The following is a 19,798-nucleotide window of genomic DNA, read 5'->3' on the forward strand; positions in this document are numbered from 1 at the left end:
TACATTAGGGACATACATATATTTTTTGAGAAAATAAAAATATACCATTCGGAAAAAACCATTTCCCAGAAAGACTTCTTCATATCAATGATATGTAACCTCCTCCAAATTCAAACGATAAACCGCGCAGTAAATCCCCGCTTGTAGAGGCGATACAACGTTTGTTAATATGTGAGGTATTTTGTTAAAATTTAAAAAAATAAAGCCCTAATAAACATGTGCTTCTTTGATTTCTAAAACAAAACATTGAAACAGCTTCTCCTTTTTCTATGAATTTCCAGCGACCCCAAACATTTCTGTTAGAATTCTACTTTCTGCGAGAATTTATGCATTTAGTGGAATGATTTGGAAACATAAAAATTGAAAATGTAACGAATTTTCATTCATGTTTTTCAAAATATTCAACCAAATGTGAAAAATTATTAGTTTTTTAAATTCCAATAAATATAGACATTTCCTTATTTTGTTTAAATTTTCCGGTGACACTAACATTACAAACAAAAAGAATTTTCTATGTGGTTGTTGTTGAGTTGTATTTGTTGTAGTATTTACTTTACCTTATATTTGTTCTACCATGGTGAAAAGTATCCACTCTAAAAGTCTCATGAAACAAAAAGGATTTTTTAGGGCTTCAGCCCTTGGTATGACATCCTTTGTTATCCTTTACAGCTTTTAGCCTTTTTGGCAAAAATTGAACTAAATTTTCGGTGCACGATATCTGAATTTTTCCCCATCCTTCCTGCAAGGCTAAAAGCTGTAAAGGATAACAAAGGATGTCATACCAAGGGCTGAAACCCTAAAAATCATTTTTGCTTCATGAAACTTTTAGAGTGCATACTTTTCATTGTGAGGTAGAAATTTTTATCTAAATTTACCTAAATTTTGTTAATTTTATTTTATTATACATATTTAAGTTAAGACACTAATGTAAAAATATAAAAAGGAATGAAACCGCTATCATTAACCAATTCTGAGCAATCGCAGTTTTAATGAAAGAAACTGAAGTGGATACTTTTGACTGTAATTCACTGTAAATAAAAATTCCTCTTTATTCCATTCTTCCCGACGTTTCGTCAATATTTGTTGACATCTTCAGAGGATTAGTCTATTTTATTAAAAACATCAAATTAATTTAATAATAGGCCTGTTCGATAACTTCGCAAGTAAAAAGTATTTGTAAGTTCTTGCAAGTACTTGCAACACCTCCCAGTTATCTTTCACTGGACAAGTTTGTTATCGAACAGCATTTTGTAAAAGTTTGTACAAATTTGTACAAACTTTTGAGTTATCGTACAGGCCTACTATGTTTACATTTACGAAATCGATTTCAACTGTCAATTCCATTGCTCAAACGTCAAATGAAATCCAATCGATTTCATATGAGTTTTCATTTGACGTATACACAAAGGAATTGACAGATGAAATCGAGTGGATTTCGTAAATGTAAACATAGTATAAACTTCATGACAATAGGCCTGTTCGATAACTTCGCAAGTAAAAAGTATTTGCAAGTTCTTGCAACTACTTGCAAGTACTTCTCATTTCTATTTTACTGAACAAGTTTGTTATCGAACAGCATTTTGTAAAAGTTTGTACAAATTTGTACAAACTTTTGAGTTATCGTACAGACCTAATATAATATAAATAAAATCCGAGTTTAGAACATCAAAACATGGTAAAATAAGAAAAGGTAGCAGCAATACACAGCTGACTGAACTGGGTTGTAACGTTAGTGTCAAATTTCATATGACATTTTATACATTTATTTCTATTTCGATGTACATTGGGGACATATATTTTTTGAGAAAAAAAAAAATATATCATTTGGAAAAAACATTTCCCAGAAAGACTTCTTCATATCAATGATATGTAACCTCCTCCAAGTTCGAACGATAAGCCGCGCAGTAAATCCCCGCTTGTAGAGGCGATACAACGTTTGTTAATATGTGAGGTATTTTGTTAAAATTTAAAAAAATAAAGCCCTAATAAACATGTGCTTCTTTGATTTCTAAAACAACACATTGAAACAGCTTCTCCTTTTTCTATGAATTTCCAGCGACCCCAAACTTTTCTGCGAGAATTTATGCATTTAGTGGAATAATGTGGAAACATAAAAATTGAAAATGTAACGAATTTTCATTCATGTTTTCCAAAATATTCAACAAAATGTGAAAAATTATTAGTTTTTTAAATTCCAATAATTTGTAGACATTTCCTTGTTTTGTTTACAAATACAACTGGCAGTAACCCAGTTGTTCAATAAATAGAAATTGTCTACTTTGGCATAGTTATGTAATTAGTTACTTATTGATCCTAGTTACTTTACACACAAAACTGGCACACAAAATAGCCTATAGCCTGCTTTTTTAACTGGAAATGGGATTCCTTGTCTATCATGTCAATTCACTAGTTATAGGTAATGCGGCGTGTAATATATTGACTATTTTATAGACTACCGATGGATTGTGAAATCGGCAATGTTTCTCTCTTGTAATCTCTTTTCAACATTATTTCTTATTTTAAACAAAATATAAAAAATGTTCTATCATATTGTTTATTCATAATTAAAAAACGTATTTTGATGCGTTTGTTGTGCAAAAAATGAAGATGCCAAAAAGAACGTGTTACGAGCTAAAGCATAGAAAGGATGAACAATTTAAGAAGAATATTTATAATATATCTGTGGTAAGTATTGATATCTATCTTGGCGTTATACATTATCGCGTCATTTCATTATACTTGCATATACATATTTTATTTCAGGAACTTTTGTATGATCTGAAGGACACACGAGAAAAACATTCCAAGGACCAAATAAACATAAGCCGCTGTATCAAGTAGTAACGCTCTAGTTCCAGTATCAAGGATCAAGATGGACCCGTCATATCCATAAGTATACAAGATTATATTATCATTTGTAAAATTTTTGCACACCATGCAATAAAATAAAGTGTGGCTAATGCATACATATATGCATTTACCCATTTATCTGACTTCAAGTTACTAGTAATTTTAGCTATAGTTTCTGCCTACCGAAACTACCCAATGAAGGGACAATTGACTTTCAAAGACTATCGAATTGGTTGGTTACTGGTAATACAGTAAAGAGACAATTGCCTTTCCAAGACTTTCGAATTGGGTGGTTACTGGTAATGCAGTGAGGGGACAATAGACCCCTTCGTATGACATCCCCATGTTAAATTCACCAGTCTATAACATTGCGAGTAGATTGGGTGGTAACTAGGGGTGTTTACCAGTAGCTAGCAAAATTGCTAGTTATTCCCTAGTTACCCGAACAACTGGGTAACGTTACAAACAAAAACAAATTCCTTTGTGGTTGTTGTTCGAGTTGTATTTGTTGTAGTATTAACTTTACCTTATATTTGTTCTACCATGACATCAAAATAAAAACTTCCAAATTTTGATTTATAATCCATGACTTATTCTCAGATTTCTCCATTCTCAAACCCATTAATTAATTGAATTCGACTTTTTTGTAGAATTTCTAAATTTATTCAAAATTAAAAAAAAAACTTAAATTTATCACATGATTGTTTTATAACAAAATACTTTGTTGTTTTTGAAAAATCCTGTTAAATTCAAAATTATAAAATAAAAAAACAAAGTTTATTGGACTTCAATTTCTTTAAGGACCTTGCCGATCCAGTATGTTGCACCATTCTTGGCTACAGTACCAACAAGTTTAGCTTTGCCCTTGTAGTCGGCGGGGGCAATCCATTGGAATTGGAGACTGTTGGGAATGTTTTTCTTGTCAATTTTAACATGGGTCAAAGTGTCCTAAAAAGAATCAATAATAAATTTTACAAAAAGTTTAAAAAAGAACCTTTAAAACTTACATCAGCTTTGGAGCAAGTCAAAGTTTGTGACTTATTTGATTCGACAACCTTGAAGGAACCAATGGGTTTCTTGTTAGCGTCCTGAACTTGAATGGCAAATCCCAAAAACTCATCACCACCCAATTTAACGGTAAGTTTATCGCCAGCTTTTACCGAAGCATCAGTAGAAAAGAAATAGGGCACAGCCGAGGTTTGTGGTGCTACATGATGTTCTGGGGTCAAACCATTTGTGCAAACTTCTTTAGGGGCCCCAGAAGAATAACCAAAGGCGGGAGTGGCCAAGCAGCAGGCAATAACAAGAAAACGAAACATTTTTCTTATCAAAGAGATCTGTAACGAGAAAAGAACAACAAATGTCATATGTAAAGTTGTTAGGAAACTAGTTTTATGGGAGACATATTGTCAGTGTCATGCTTAAGTGTTCCATACGCCTTTTTTGAAATTTTGAGATAAAGGTACCTTACAAGGTTTTGAAACATGCTATTTCAGATTTTTTAGTCGTTTTTCTCTATCTCTTATATATTCTGAGATATTCAGATGCCAATATGTTCCATATCCGCCTCGTGACACGGAAAAACTTATCATTTTGTTCCATATCCATAAAGCCTGACGTATGGAACAAAACAACTTTGAACTTTTTAGTTCCATATCCATGTCGTTTGGCGTATGGAACAAAAAGAGACAAAAACGAATTGTTCCGCACCAAAAATGATGGAGTTTGGAACAAAAAAATTGACCAATTTGTTAAAGGACTTGGTTTAAAAATTGAAGAATAATAGTTTTTAAATCTAAATATTTTTAAATATTGTCCTATTATATGAATGTAAATTTATTTCCCTTAATTTTAACGCCTCCTATGAACACAAAACATATAAGATAAACTAAACAAAAAATCGCGAATCTTAAAAGTGACAAGTGACAACCCCTTAAGCAAATGTAAAGGAAATATTTAAAAATGGTATCTAATGTTTTTCTTTCTTATACCACCGTTTTATTTAACCCCCTGAATTTCCGGTTCTCAGTAGCACTTCACGTAAGGGAGGTGGAACACAATTGACAAAAAGTTGGTTTGGTGAAATGTGACATAACGTGTTCCATGTGAAGCAAACTGCCAAAAACACGAAAAAAGAACCCATGGAACAAATCAGCAACTTTTTGCAATTGTAAAAATTGGCCATAACTTCTAGACTATAACAGATATCTGACTAAAATCAACTTCTGATATATTCTTTGAGTTTATTTAATTAGATTTGGGCTTTTAAAGTATTAAATTTTTGCACCACTTTTAAACTGTATAGACTCAAACATTAACTTGAGTTTTTTTCGAATCAGGCAAATGGCGTATGGAACACTTAAGCATGACACCGACGAGATGCTAATACTTGGCAACAAGTCTCTATTGTCGCGTAATAATTTATTATTTGAATTTTAAAATTTAAATTAATGTATGTACAAGTTTTCTTTTCTTATTTCGTTTTTGTTGTAACTTTGTGTAGTCGTATATTAACATATTGTGCTGTATTGGCATGACATGAGAAACGTTTAACCTTGGTTGGCTTAATAAAAACAAAAAACCTTACCGTCATTTTCAGCTAAATGTTTTGACCAAATTGCAATATGCAGTTTTTTGCTTATTACAGTAACGTTGAACACTTCTTTGTTTCTCTCTTATGTAATAATTTTTAAGGGGGTTTCTACATATGGATTTATACTTGAATGACTTTAAAGAAATGTAACCTTTAGTTTTTAGGGTTACATCTTTATGCGGAAGTTTTTCTTTATTTTTTAGCTTTAAACTTCATAATTTAAGGTGTCGCAATAACCGGAAATACTTAATATCATATTTTTCAATCATTTTTCCGTGAAATCACTCAAAGTTTTATGCTTGGTTTACATTTACGAAATCCACTCGATTTCAACTGTCAAATCCATAGGTTAAACGTCAAATGAAATCCAGATGAGATTTCATTTGACGTTTAACCTATGGATTTGACAGTTGAAATCGAGTGGATTTCGTAAATGTAAACTTAGCATTAGCCTATTTTTTAGTTATTCTAGTTTTTAAAACTCGGGTAATCGATTATAATTTGTGACTTCTACGTCGTAATAGAGAAAACAACGTGTTGCATAAAATCATAGTGATTCGGAGGCAGGTCTTAAAATCCTATTTTCCGAAAATTTTTGGTGTCACAAACCTTTTGTGACATTCAATGAAAATTACAAAAAAAAATTCTACAACAGCCCGGAAAATGAACATAAGCGAAAATGTACAAATTTTGTGAAGCAGGTACGGCAAGTGTTCTCCGATATAGTTACGGCGACCAACCGTACTCTATTATAGAGCACAGTACTCTGTTTTGGATATCTGTGCTCTATTTTTTAACGTACTCTATTTGTCCTCTATTTCCATTGGATCTACTCTATGTCCTCTATTTTTGATTAATTTTACAAATACATACGTCCAATAATCCATTGGATTTCATTTGACGTTTAAGCAATAGAATTGACTGTTGAAATCGAGTGGATTTCGTAAATGTAAACTTACTATAAGGAACTTCACGGCGCCTAAGAAAAACATTAAAAGATTTTGTTAACTTGGTGAAAGAGTACACAAGAAATTCGTGAAATTTACTAACGCAGCCGCGAATTTGTGGAAATCAGCTTGTCAATAGCGGACCATATTATGTATTTCCTTTTATTACCCTCCCATTTAAAAACATATTAACCTTATCTTATTAGAATTTGTCATTACCTTTAAATGTCGTTAACATTTTATGTTATGGCAATTTCTCAAATCAATTTATCAAACATCAGACAATAACATCTAACCTTGAACTGTGATGATTAATTTGAAAACAAACAAAATAACAACTAAAAACCATTCAATCGTTAAGCTATATCGTTGTTATCTAAAAACATAGATTTCGATTTCCCATTGTGCCATAGCCGCACGAGATCAAGATCCCACGCTAAATTAACATAACACGTTTCATCCGCCTGTCTGTCTATTTTAAAAGCACCAACCAATCGAAGATTCTCGTAGTAAGACAACTAATTATTTTCAGGCATTTCAAACAGTCCAAAATTCACAATTAGTGTTTAATTAAATGTGAATTTTTAAAAAAAAAAATTTTGAAGTAATTTCATGAGAGAAATAAATATTAATTTATAATAATAAGGGACGTTATTATATGTGTTCTTTCACTATCTGATGGATTTTAAAACCCAAAATAAGCCATTGGAGGCATTATTATTTAATTTATAATCTTAATTTAAAAACTTGTATTGAATATTAGGAATATTATGATTGGTTTACATTTACGAAATCCACTCGATTTGAATTGTTAATTCCTTTGCGTATACGTCAAATTAAAACTCATCTAAAATACATTGGATTTCATTTGACGTATAAGCAATGGAGTTGACAGTTGAAATCGAGTGGATTTCGTAAATGTAAACCTAGCATTGTCATTCTAATCAGAAAAATTATTTGAATTTTCTCTCGTCATTCATATATGTAAGTCCATATTTACATTAGGCAATTTTCTTTGCGGCAATTACAATTTGTTGGTGAGAGAGGGTGTTGAGAGGCAAAGGGTTACCATATTCCTCACCGCAACTGGCTTCTTACATTTTTTGTTATGGGTATTCTACACGATATGTTTTTTACATATGGATTGTCACTTTGGATATACATTTCGTATATAAAAAGTGACAACCCATATGTAAAAAACATATCGTGTAGAATACCCATTAATAAAATTAGAAAGAAAAAAGTAAAGTCATTGCCAAGAAGATAAAGACACTAATGGGTACTTTACACGATATTTATTTTACATATGGGTTGTCACTTTTTATATACAAAATGTATACGCAAAGTGACAGCTCATATGTAAAAAACATATCGTGTAAAGTACCCATAAGAAGGAGTTGGCCTGTACTTATAACGAAGGTTCAGCTGAGCAACAAACAAACAAACATGGCCAGAACAATGCAACTTGTATTAGCTATTGAGTTGTTTGACATATCCATGTAATATCATTAGCACCAAACCAACCAACAATAATTATCTTGATGACTGTCTAAATGTGATTAGTATAAAATACTTGACCCCTCACGTGACATGTACATACTATGTATGTTGTACGAACTTGTTGTACATAACATACCCTAATTGTAAAACAACATTTGAAAACTTAACAATTTATAACGACAAATAGCGACAGCAATCAAGGTTATTTATTGACATGGAAACTTGATTTGAATAAGACACAAAGAAACAAAAAGCATGAGAAGAAAAAATACAAAATAACAGACATCACAACTATCAAAATAACTATTACTATCAACAATTCTCAAAATTCAACAAAGTAATTAAGGAATGAAACATTTAATTGTTTATAAAGAACTTAAAAACCCCATAAAGCAAAATGTGGCGGCGGCCGCAAAACCGGCAATCAAATGGACAGACAGACGGTCAGTCAGCCACACTTAGTTTATTAAGTAATTTATCAAATTCGTAGAACTGGTTCCATTTTGTTTAATGTTACGTTCTCAATATAATACGAATAAACTACGTAGCCATATTGAAAACAAAATCAACAAACTAATTTCCATATACTAGCTAGCTACATACGTATTATCTGCCTATGATTAACATGAATGTTGGTGTATTTCTTTTAAAACCGGTATTTAAAATAGAGAATAAAAAATTGACATTTGGAGGATTGAACAATTAGCAACGTTTGTGATTTAACTTTTGTTCCATTTTATAAACAACAAACAACTTGTTTATAAACAAACAAATGAGATCGTGTAGCAATATATGGAAATTATGTACATGTAGTTTATAGGAAATGTTTTAATTGTTAAAACAGAACATTACTTTCATTTTTAAAGAATGACATTATCAAAAAGTTTTTTAATGAGAATACAATTAAACAGTTATTTTGTGTTGGCATTTACTTTATTCAGGTGGGGAATAATATTTGTTGTTAAATATTAATATATTCAACGAAAGCAGACAATAGCAATAACATATAATAGCAATAATAAGGTAAATTGTTAAGGGATTTAAGTAGACATTTACACAAGACAGTCTGTCTGCAAATACAACTCTGATTTACTAACGCATACATGGTCTGTTCCTTTACTTTAAAAAATGGTAACAGTGGCAAAAAATGGTAAAAGTGGTGAACTGGTCTCATATAAATTGTATGCTTGTTGACTTAAAAGGAACGCTTTGCAGGTTAAAAATGGTAAGAAATGGTAACCTCAGGCAGGCAAAGGAACAGAGCTACATTTGTCGGCTGTCTCCCAGCTGTCCATCATACATATTTTCAAAGACAGTCGGGTTAACAAAATTTTGACATTTTTGTAAAAATAAGTGAACGAAGAACAAAAAGAAATCGATGCTCTTCTTTCAAAATTTTACAACTGTTTTTGCAGTTGTCGGGACGCCTACGTCACACGGGCAAGTTTTGGGTTTTTGACAATTAATACATGTACTCAACTGTCCTGTCATGTGTAAAATAACGAAGAATAACTTGATGAACAGATAAATCGCGGAAGATGAAGGCACCAGAAGATAAACTCCGATATAAGCTCACATATACATATGTATGTATGTATATACAGAAAGCCAAGGATGGAAATAATAGTATACCAGCAGAATGCGTCAAATGTGATCCAGAATCATGACAGTTTAAATCCACTCGATTTCGTAAATGTAAACGTAATATTAGTCTCAATATTCAAAAGCGTGTGGATACCAGCCCAAGATCTATTTAACAGGTCACGTAAAGAGCACATATACAACTCTGATTTGACCGAAAATTCTTCAAGCTGTCAAAATGTTTGTTTACCTTTTCATACAATTAATTCACAATAAAAAAAATTTGACAGATTGAAACCAATCAGCTGGCCATTTTACGCCACCTTATAATTTCATCATGATACCAGCCCATATTCGTGTATTGTCATCCAAATCTGAAAAGTGTGCAAAGTTTTAGTTCGATTGGTCAACTGCAACTGTGTGAAAAATGAGTTACCAGATTTGAACTAAACACACACCAAAGCAAGTTAAATAAAACACTGTAATTACCCAGGTAGTGGCATCCTAAAATGTTGTATATAGGTGTGTTCGTTTACTCAACAATTTGTACAAATTTGTACAAGTTCAGTAACTTCTTGTAATCGGCTTAGGTCTTTTGCATTGTACTGTAGAGTAAACGAACAACATCCAGTAACAATTTGTACAAATTTTGAGTAAACGAACACACATTATGTTATGTCAAAACTTTCTTTATGTTGTTGGAGAAACTACAACAAAAATATTTTTTCATATTCGATCAGCTGGTGTGGTACCACTACCTGGTAGTTCTGCCATGTATTAAACTGAGTTAAAATCAGCTTGTCATTCTATGGTTTATGCAAGGCACATTTATAGAAGGTAGAAGTGACAATCAGCTGTATTTTTACTTTTTTGTAAATTTGGTTTTCAAAATGTAATAGGGTCTACTCATGAAATTTGAAACTTCGAACTTCCGTACCAAAAAATGTTTATTTTCATCATAAACGCCTAATAAAAATTACCAACGAGAGTTCTGACTGTGTTATATTTACATTTTGATTCAAATTTGTTCTATTTTTGATGATTTTCAAAACGTATCTATGTTTTTCCTGAAAAAATTTTTGGAACGACCCTATTACTCAATATTTATCTTTGACAATTAATTTTCAATAACAACAATGTTGTTTTTGTAAATTTGTTAGTTGTTGTAATTCATGCATATACCTTCTATAAATTTGCCTTGGGTTTATGATGGGGTATAAGTGTTGTCAACACTCATACGCCCTTATTTCAACAATAGGTCAGTTTGATAAATCAAACTTTTACAAAATGTTGTTCGTTAACATAATTTATAGAAGGCAGAAGTGACAATCAGCTGTATGTTTAGTTTTTTGTAAATTTGGTTTTCAAAATGTAATAGGGTCTACTCATGAAATTTGAAACTTCGAAAATTGCTACCATAAAATATTTCTTTTCATTCTAAACGTGTAATAAAAAAGACCTACGCAGTTCTGAATGCTTTATATTTACATTTTGATTCAATTTTGTTCTTTTTTAGAGGATTTTCAAAATTTATATTAATGTTTTTCCTGAGAAAATTTTTAGTACGGCCCTATTATTGAATATTTTACTTGAGGTCAAAACCTATAACTTTGCGTGTGCGTTAAAAAAAAATATGTACATGTATTTCAATTTGAAATATGTACATGTATTTTGTCTTTGTATTTTTGAACGCACACGCAAAGTTTTAGGTTTTGGCCTGGCATTTGATTTCAATAACAACAATTGGTCTGTTCCTTTATTTTTGAAAATGGTAAAACCGGCAAAAGTAGTAAAAGTTGTAAACTACGACCATGGCACAATAATTCAGGTACAACGGGAAAAAAAGCTGATTATCACACTAGTTGTCAAAATGCATTATTGTGAATAAAATTACATACAGAAGGTAAACAAGCTATTCACAGCAATGTATTATTGTGAACAATTTTGACGTTTGGTATGATTTGATGTAACACCTTCTTATTCAACCATGACTACTACCATATAATAAATTGTATGGTGTCCATGGTACAATAATACAGGTAGCATTATCATGCCAGCTGATGGTAACATAATGTGTCAACTGCATTGAATTTATGTCATATTTTGACACCTTATGTTACCAACAATTGCCGATGCGGCTACCTGTGTTTTTGTACCATGATGGTGTCTGAAGTAAAGGAACGCTTTTCGTGTAAATAGTAAAACTTGAAGATTCTTGCATGTAAAGGAGCAGAGCTAATGTTGTTTTTGTATAGTTGTTAGTTGTTGTAATTCATGCATCTACTTTATTTATTTTTTATTACTTTGCAATTAAAGCCATATTTTAAATCAATGGCCAATTCATCTTTAATTACAAAGTATCCAACTTACTTCATAGCTTTAATTAGCTCTGTTCCTTTACGTGCAAGAATCTTCAAGTTTTACAACTTTTTACTCGAAAAGCGTTCCTTTACTTCAGACGCCATACAATTCATATGAAAGCAGATTGCAACTTTTGCTACTTTTGCCGGTTTTACCACTTTCAAAAGTAAAGGAACATACCAATTAATATCAAATAAATATACGCTAAAAAATTTTTAATAATTTAATTAATTAATGCAGTGTAAAGTAATTTAACTTATGTAGATGAGATAAATATTAAAATGTGCAAACAGATTCTCAATTCTGACGTCATCGTTTTTACCAGTAATTTATTTGAATGGCAAAATTAAATTAGCTTCGTTCCAGTACTTTTTTAGTAGTAAGAGTTGCAAAAGAGAGAACTCTCAAAAATTGCTGTAATGTGCAACATTTTCTAAAAAGTACAGGAACAGAAAAAATGTGAGAAAGTGAAAATGTGTCAAAATCAAAAAAAGTCATCACAAATCGGACTAGAGAAACCTTGAAAAAAAACTTTCAATTTGCACATTTTTTGCTGAATATTGGAATCAAATATCAAGGATATCGGATCGTGTGGGAATGAATGTGGCCAAGCTGGAAGATATCATCCAATATGAGAGTTGTGGCTGTAGCCAATAAACAACTATTGGAATTATATGTAAAAGTGGTTTCACCAAGGATGCTTGGTGGTGGTCCCAATTTATATCATTGGGGTAGTAACGGAAGTCGTCGTTTTTTAATTTTACACTCATCCAAAGGGACGCTATGGCGATGATTTTGAATTGTTGCTGCTTCTGTGTGATGAAGAAAACATACAGTATGTCACTGTGTTGCACGCCCGCCTTGCACTTAGAAAGTCTCCTGTTCAATCCCTGATCACGACGTCACAATTTCGGCTGTGGCAAATCCCCTCGGCGAAAAACTTCTTTGCAAGTGATGTAAGAAACGCGGTTTGAACTCACTGATAAAAAGTAGATTCCATATAATTGAGCCAATGGGGATTATTCTGAACGAAAATCCCCCGTTTTTGTGTTTCACGGGGAATTTTCGTTCAGAATGACCCCAAATATAAATCGGTGTGCACTTGGTGGGAAAAGTGTCCCTTTCCCCTTTGCTTATGTTGCGGGAACATATGTATTAGTATGGCTAACAATATTTTATTATTAAAAGATCTGCACTTTTATTAAAATGGACCATCGTAATAAATACATCTATAAAGTTTACACTCAAAAATTTATTTTCTTTACATCTTTATATATGGTCTGTTCCTTTACTTCTGAAAGTGGTAAAACCGGCAAAAGTAGTAAAAGTTGAAAACTGCTCCCATATGAATTGTATTGTGTCTGAAGTAAAGGAACGCTTTTCGAGTAAAAAGTTGTAAAACTTGAAGATTCTTGAACGTAAAGGAACAGGGCTATAGTAAAAACTTCAATTTTGTTCTTATAAAGCTAAGGCTACAGATAATACTGTGGCTGCAAAAATACTAGCATATAGCAGTTAGTTGCTTGTTTCGCTTAAACCTCTACCGCATTGCTTTCTTTACGGTTTGGTTTGCTAATTTTATTATTGAATTGTACAACATCAAGGCGTTTCCGATCTTTTTGCTTTTTTAACAATTTTTTTTCACGTTTATGTGCAAAACTCAAGGCTTTTCCCTTCACAATTTATGGTGGTAAGACCAGAACGATGCTTTTCACAATAGCTTCCAATTTTAAAGATTCACAATCACAAAATAAGCACCACTTCTAACGGAATTCTTCTGAACAAGGAGAGGGTCTGTAGTGGCGCTTGCCCTGTTTGACTACTGATGGTTTTTTTTCGCAATTGAACACAAATTCAAAAATATCCCTTTTTAACGTATCCTCATACGCCCTCTGGCGTTGAAAAGAGCCATAGACAAGATAATCTTACCTATCATTTTTCTGGTTATTTGGTCAAATGCTTCATAGTTTTTAACTCAAACGTTGGAATAGAAACGTTAATGCCATGCAATGTCGAGGGTTTAGTCCAACCATGGATCCATTTATTCGTCCATTTTGTCGTTTTAATTAAAGCAAAGAAGATCATTCTAAGTGCAAACGATTTGCAATCTAACCAACTTTACATTTTTCTAAAAAAAAGACAAGTTTTTTTTTGTCCAACTTTGCCAAAATACTTCTATTGGTTTTCCAAAAGTGTAAGAAGTTAATTTTTTTAATGTATGTGAAAGGCAATTCAAGATTTGTTTCTTTAATTAAATCTACAGGGTTTACTATATTTGGTGGCTATTGTGAGTTTTTTTACATGTATAACTCAGCCACACAATAATCGAAACACATCAACACGAAAGGTAAATCAAATTTTAATCCAAACCAATTCGAGAGACTAATAATAATCTCTCCTCAATCATTCCCTTTTGTTACAGACCTGCTTTGAACCACATATTTGCAGGAGAATTCTAGATTAAAAGCTTTCGCTCTCATTAAAATCGATAGAGTCGCAATTCCTGTAATACCTTGCCTTGTGTTTGGCTGTTCTGCGGATCTGCATTAGTTTGCATTTTGCCTGCCATCCTCATAGCATCATATCCATTAACGTTGAAAAAAATACTCACAATCAAACGCACACCCATCAAGAGTGGAAAAAAAGAAGAAGAGGGATGTAAATCAACATTCACCGATCGAGTCTTAAAATCTCGGAAAGACGTGCCGAAAACTAATAATATTGATAGCTAAATAATCCCTAAAACTTGGTTTGAAAACCGGGAAAACCCGTCTGCAAATCCCCAATTAGTGTTAACGTTAGTGAAAATAAGTATGGTATGGTTTTTAGTGTGTTGAGATAATTTTGCAGAAACCAATTAATTGCAAAATTTATTATAAGCAAATCCATTTTTAACGATACTGAAATTGCTTAACTGGCGAGGATTAAAATTTTTGTGGAATTCTTGCATACCAACACTCATTTACATTATAAAAAGAAATATAGAGATTACTACAAGAATAGTGTTAATTAAGCCAATATCGTATTAAAAGAAGAAACAAAAAAAAAAAACGTTAGCTAATCTGAAAGTGGTACAGTTTTTAATGATCATCATTTATAAAATTCACCGCGTGTAACATTTTTTTTTTTTTTGCATGGGACAAATGCCTATTACGGTTTTTTTGTAATTCTTCTTTGTTAAAAGTGTAAGTGAAGCGAGAGATATCTACTGATGAAACAGAAGATCGCTGATGGATCAGTTTGAGATCCATTCAGCAAACATTTCTCATCATTCATATTTGAACTTCAGCAACATTTCTCAATTACACACACACACTCAAGTTAAGCTCTTAATTGAAGATTGATTTCTCTTATTAGCAAAATTTGATCATGTAATACAATCCACATTATAACAGAATTGTCACCCACCAAAACCACCGCTGCCGCTCACCGAAAGTACTTTCTGCGAGGGAGCCACAAGTAACGTAAGTGTTGTTATTTTTATTTATTTTGTTTTGATCCTATTGTGCTATGAAGAAACCGTAACATTTGCCAATGGTTATTTTGCTACTTGAAGAGAAATTGTATTCTAATCTGAACCATCACCTGAACTTAAAGAAAGAACACAACAACAATACTATATCAATTTTTGATTTGGCATATTTAATATTTTTAATTGTTTTGCATGGTTATCAGATCAGTGATGGTAGTTTAAATCAGACATTAAAGATTCGCTTTTGTCATTAAAATGTGTACCATAATGCCATTTATACCGAATGCCCTTGAATTTTAAACATCTATATAGACAAGCTAGAATCGTTATTGCAGTTAATATAGTTAATCATCTTTCTTTTTGGATGAATCAGTTTTTTTAATCGTTTCCGATCAGCGAATCCATATAAATGTTACAAGCATTCAATGACATTCGGCACTTTGATATTATACAAATTTATTCTATTGTTTTATTTTACATTATATAATAGTTATTAATTTTTAAGTTTGCATGAACAGTATTTCTCTACGCATATTTATACGATATACACTATATAGCATGAATTTAAGCTCATTTCATATCATTGATTTCCTCCCATTTGATTTTGTTGATATATTGTTGCTTAGGCTGAAGAAACGTTCATGTTTCTAACCTCACCTTTATTTAAGATAGCTTCTTTGTTAATTTGTAAGAAGAAAGTGTTATGAAAATAAAACTCAATATGAATTCCGAGTAGATCTTCGATTACTTTTTTGATCTACCCCATGTAGAGGTGCTTGCCGGAAGATGTTTTGGGGTCACAACTCTCTTTCGACGTTAAACTAGGGTCCTAGGAATGTGACTATGGTTGAGGTGGGCACCAGAGCGTAATACCACCAGGCGCTCTATACTTCATTAGAAAGTCTCCATCTTTTCTATCTATCATTTCTATTTGTTCCTCTTTTCCAGAGTATCTGAAACTCTGTTCTTTATCTAGCTTCTTAAACATATCTGACATTACTTTGTATTTCAAACCTTCATACACTCGAAGGAAAATGGCAGTGCACGCAATGAACTAAATGTATTTATTATGTTCTGTGGTACAACTGACTTAGCAGCACAATGAACCCAACCCATCCGACGAGCTATAAGGCCGTGTTTAAGCGTGCAGCTGCGGTGTACAAGTTGGTTAATAACATCCACCACATTCTAACCCGTTATATGCTACAGGTCCGGATTGGAATTTCGATGACTTCAAATGAACTGGCAAATAAGAAAATATAGCTTTTTTGTAAATAAATAGAGCAATTACTTACATATGTACGATTGCCATAACTTTTTGAACACTCAAAGACCACTATCCCCCAGATGCCAATGCAAACACAAGTAGTTGTACCCAAGTTAAGATCCGGCCGATGCAGCCGCCCCAATTTGTATTGGGTCCGAATTTAGGGCACGATATCCATCGCATGACCTGGACGTAGTCAGTCCAAGTTGCAGGATGTTTGAAATTGGAATTGGATTCAGAGGAAATAGAACTTGTAACTTTTTGAATCTACTTCCTCCATAAGTATCTGTGTCACAAAAAGCTGTTTTTTCCTTAAGAATCTTTTTAATCTTTTGTTTTTTTTTGTTTTTTTTTCTTTTAATATATTTCAAACTTAATCTTTTTCAATCTTTTTAACCCTGGCAATTAAATGTCAAATTTACAAATTTCTAGATTTGCTACTTTCTGCTCACCCAAATTTGTGTAGTAGAAAATAGCAGAAGAGAGCCCCATTCAGCGCCATTTTTGTTTAAAGAGAAGTGCAACTTTTGCTACTTTTTGGAGTACAGGAACGCACTTTTAACAGCTCTGTTCCTTTACCTGCCTGAGGTTACCATTTCTTACCATTTTTAACCTGCAAAGCGTTCCTTTACTTCAACAAGCATACAATTTATATGAGACCAGTTCACCACTTTTACCATTTTTTGCCACTGTTACCATTTTTTAAAGTAAAGGAACAGACCAAACATAAAATTGTAAAAATAGTACTAAATAGTACTATTTTGCAGGTTCTGGAACACAACTATTGTTAATTTTTAATAGAACAAATATTGATAGAACTATAGAACAAATATTGACATTAATTGAAATTTATTCCAAAAGTACGGGAATGGAAAAATTACAAATATTGTAAAAATTCTAGCTGAAATGTATCTGCAAATCGGATGCTATCAATAACGATGTTAGATCAGCAATACTTGTCAAGTAGAAAATAAGAGAATGACAGTTTTTTACTGTCATAAGTTTGGGTACAACTTTTGTTATTTTTGGAACACTTTTCTAGCAACAATATTCTGGAGCCTTGCTAAAGTAATTATTATTTTTAACTCTATTTGGCACTTTTAACACATGAACTGTGAAGTTCTACATTCCACACGTTTTTGTTAAACGGACTAACTATGCAAATACATTTAATATTGTACCATGCCATTTGACGTTTTAAGCCATGGCTGCAGGGTTGTATTTTTCAGCGATTTTCATACCTGGGGCTCAATTCTATTTCTATGAAAATGTGAAATGAAAACTTTTATAAAGCAGAAACCTGTCAAATGAAAAAAATTATAGCTCTGTTCCAGAACTAAAAAGTTTTTACAATTTTTACCACTTTTACACATTTTTCGTTCCCGTACACAACATTTATATGAAAATCGTTTACGACTTTTACAACTTTTACGACTTTTACCACTTTATAAAGTACGGGAACAGGCCATATGAAGGAAATATTTTTCATTTCAAATTTTCATAGAACAAAAATCCAGCCCCTGGCCTACCTCTACTTTATTGTACCATTGTTGGTACCATAAGTGTTTTTGAAGCATTTGGGATATTTGCCAGAAAGTCTAGACTTGCTCGGGAAAAATTGTACCATCGTAAACAGCTACAAAAATTGAAAAATTATCCAAGACATTTTCTTAAACTGAAGTTTTGCAAAAAAATAATAATTCTGGATGTTTAAAGTTTGATCCAAATCCATTACATCCTTCGATAGTTGTGGTGCCAACCAGCCATTTTATTTGGGCGCCGTATGATTTTTTTGAGTCATTGGCTCTGTTCCAGAACCTGCAAGAAGCTATTATTTTTTACTACGATAACATTTTTTCCTTTATGTTATCGGAAAAAATAGTAAATATTATTAGATTCTTGCAGTTCTGGAACAGACCAATTATGTCAAGAAGCGTGGACTTGCCAAGCAAGGACAGCCTTCTGCGAAAATTTTTAAAATAATCCAAGGCATGTGGGAGGTACCTGAAGTAGTATACATATACTCGAAATTGAAAGAAATTTTACGGAGTGAAAAGTTTAATCTAAATTGGTTACTCCTTCCTACAACATTTTTGCGAACAATTTTTATTTTTGTGGGAACGGTATTGTTTTTTTAAAAGACATTCTACAACCACACAAGGAATATTTTTGTATAACATGTTGTCCAAATCCTCTTCGTATTGTATTTTGTACTGATTTTTATAATAATAAAACAAATAATATTCCTAGAACATTGTTACAAAGAAATAGCCGTAGTATTGTTAACGTGGCTGGTGGAGATGGGAATTAAAACGCTATGTAAAAAATTATATTTTTGTCTATAGAGAATTACTCGTTATGGGGACGGGAATTATTCGTTATGGAACAGTGAAATTTTAAGGATTCAATGGACACCCAATTATTAAAAAAATTAATTAAGGGAACAATTAAATTAAATATGTACAACTTGTTTTCAAGCAAAAAGGTTAACAATGTAGGTAATTCTTTCCACTTTAATCTATTAAAATTTCTCTGCCAAGAGGTATCCATTTGTTAATCCTTATCAGGTCTTCACCAGCATGTTAAGGCTTAAATATGTAAATACATTACCACAATGTAAATATATTTGTAATTTAATTATTTTTTAATTAATTTCATTTGATTTATTCGAATTTTTTGATTTTTAATATTTAATATCAAAAAATAATATCGTCTCTTTATTTCAAATTAAATATTTTTTTTTTTTTTAATTTCATTATTTCACTATTTTTCTTAGCACTGGCATTATTTACCTTTGAATAGTGAATTTGATCAAACAATAAGCACAACTTTAAACAAACTAAATTTGTCTTAAAGTTTCTTCATATATTTATACAGAAATTCTTAAATGAAATAAAAAAACAATCTTGCAAAATTGAAATGTATCAAAACCAAACAGTAAAGTTAAATGTTAACTTCCACCCATTGTCATCATTAAGAGCTTTTTGTTTAACTGTGACCAACGCAGTACGTTCTCATATAAACAAATCTCTCGTATTTTGGTGCTCTCATGTTAACAATCAAGGCAATGAAAAAAGAGAGGCTTGAATAACTAAAAACAAAAACTTAAACCCTGACAGACACCGGTTTTAAAGATAAATTTTATTGCGGGTTGTGTTTACAAAATTTGATAAACAGAGTGAGGAAGAGAGGGATTCTCGAATAAGATTTATGTTGGGGTTTCTTAA

At 31.9% G+C, this 19,798-nt stretch overlaps 1 protein-coding gene across 1 annotated transcript; it reads right to left on the reverse strand.

Moving 5' to 3' along the window:
- Nucleotides 1-3,490: 3,490 nt before the first annotated feature.
- l(2)34Fc (reeler domain-containing lethal (2) 34Fc) lies at nt 3,491-19,565 on the reverse strand. The gene is made up of 3 exons (XM_073966917.1): nt 19,364-19,565; nt 3,858-4,187; nt 3,491-3,798 (listed from the first exon to the last, which is right to left on the reverse strand). Exons 2-3 carry the CDS (start codon nt 4,167-4,169, stop codon nt 3,628-3,630), a joined length of 483 nt encoding a protein of 160 aa, XP_073823018.1. The 5' UTR covers nt 4,170-4,187; nt 19,364-19,565; the 3' UTR covers nt 3,491-3,627.
- Nucleotides 19,566-19,798: the final 233 nt, after the last annotated feature.

The sequence above is a fragment of the Musca autumnalis genome, unplaced genomic scaffold (assembly GCF_047663935.1).
Source record: "Musca autumnalis isolate F117 unplaced genomic scaffold, ASM4766393v1 scaffold_2, whole genome shotgun sequence".
Classification (NCBI taxonomy): domain Eukaryota; kingdom Metazoa; phylum Arthropoda; class Insecta; order Diptera; family Muscidae; genus Musca; species Musca autumnalis.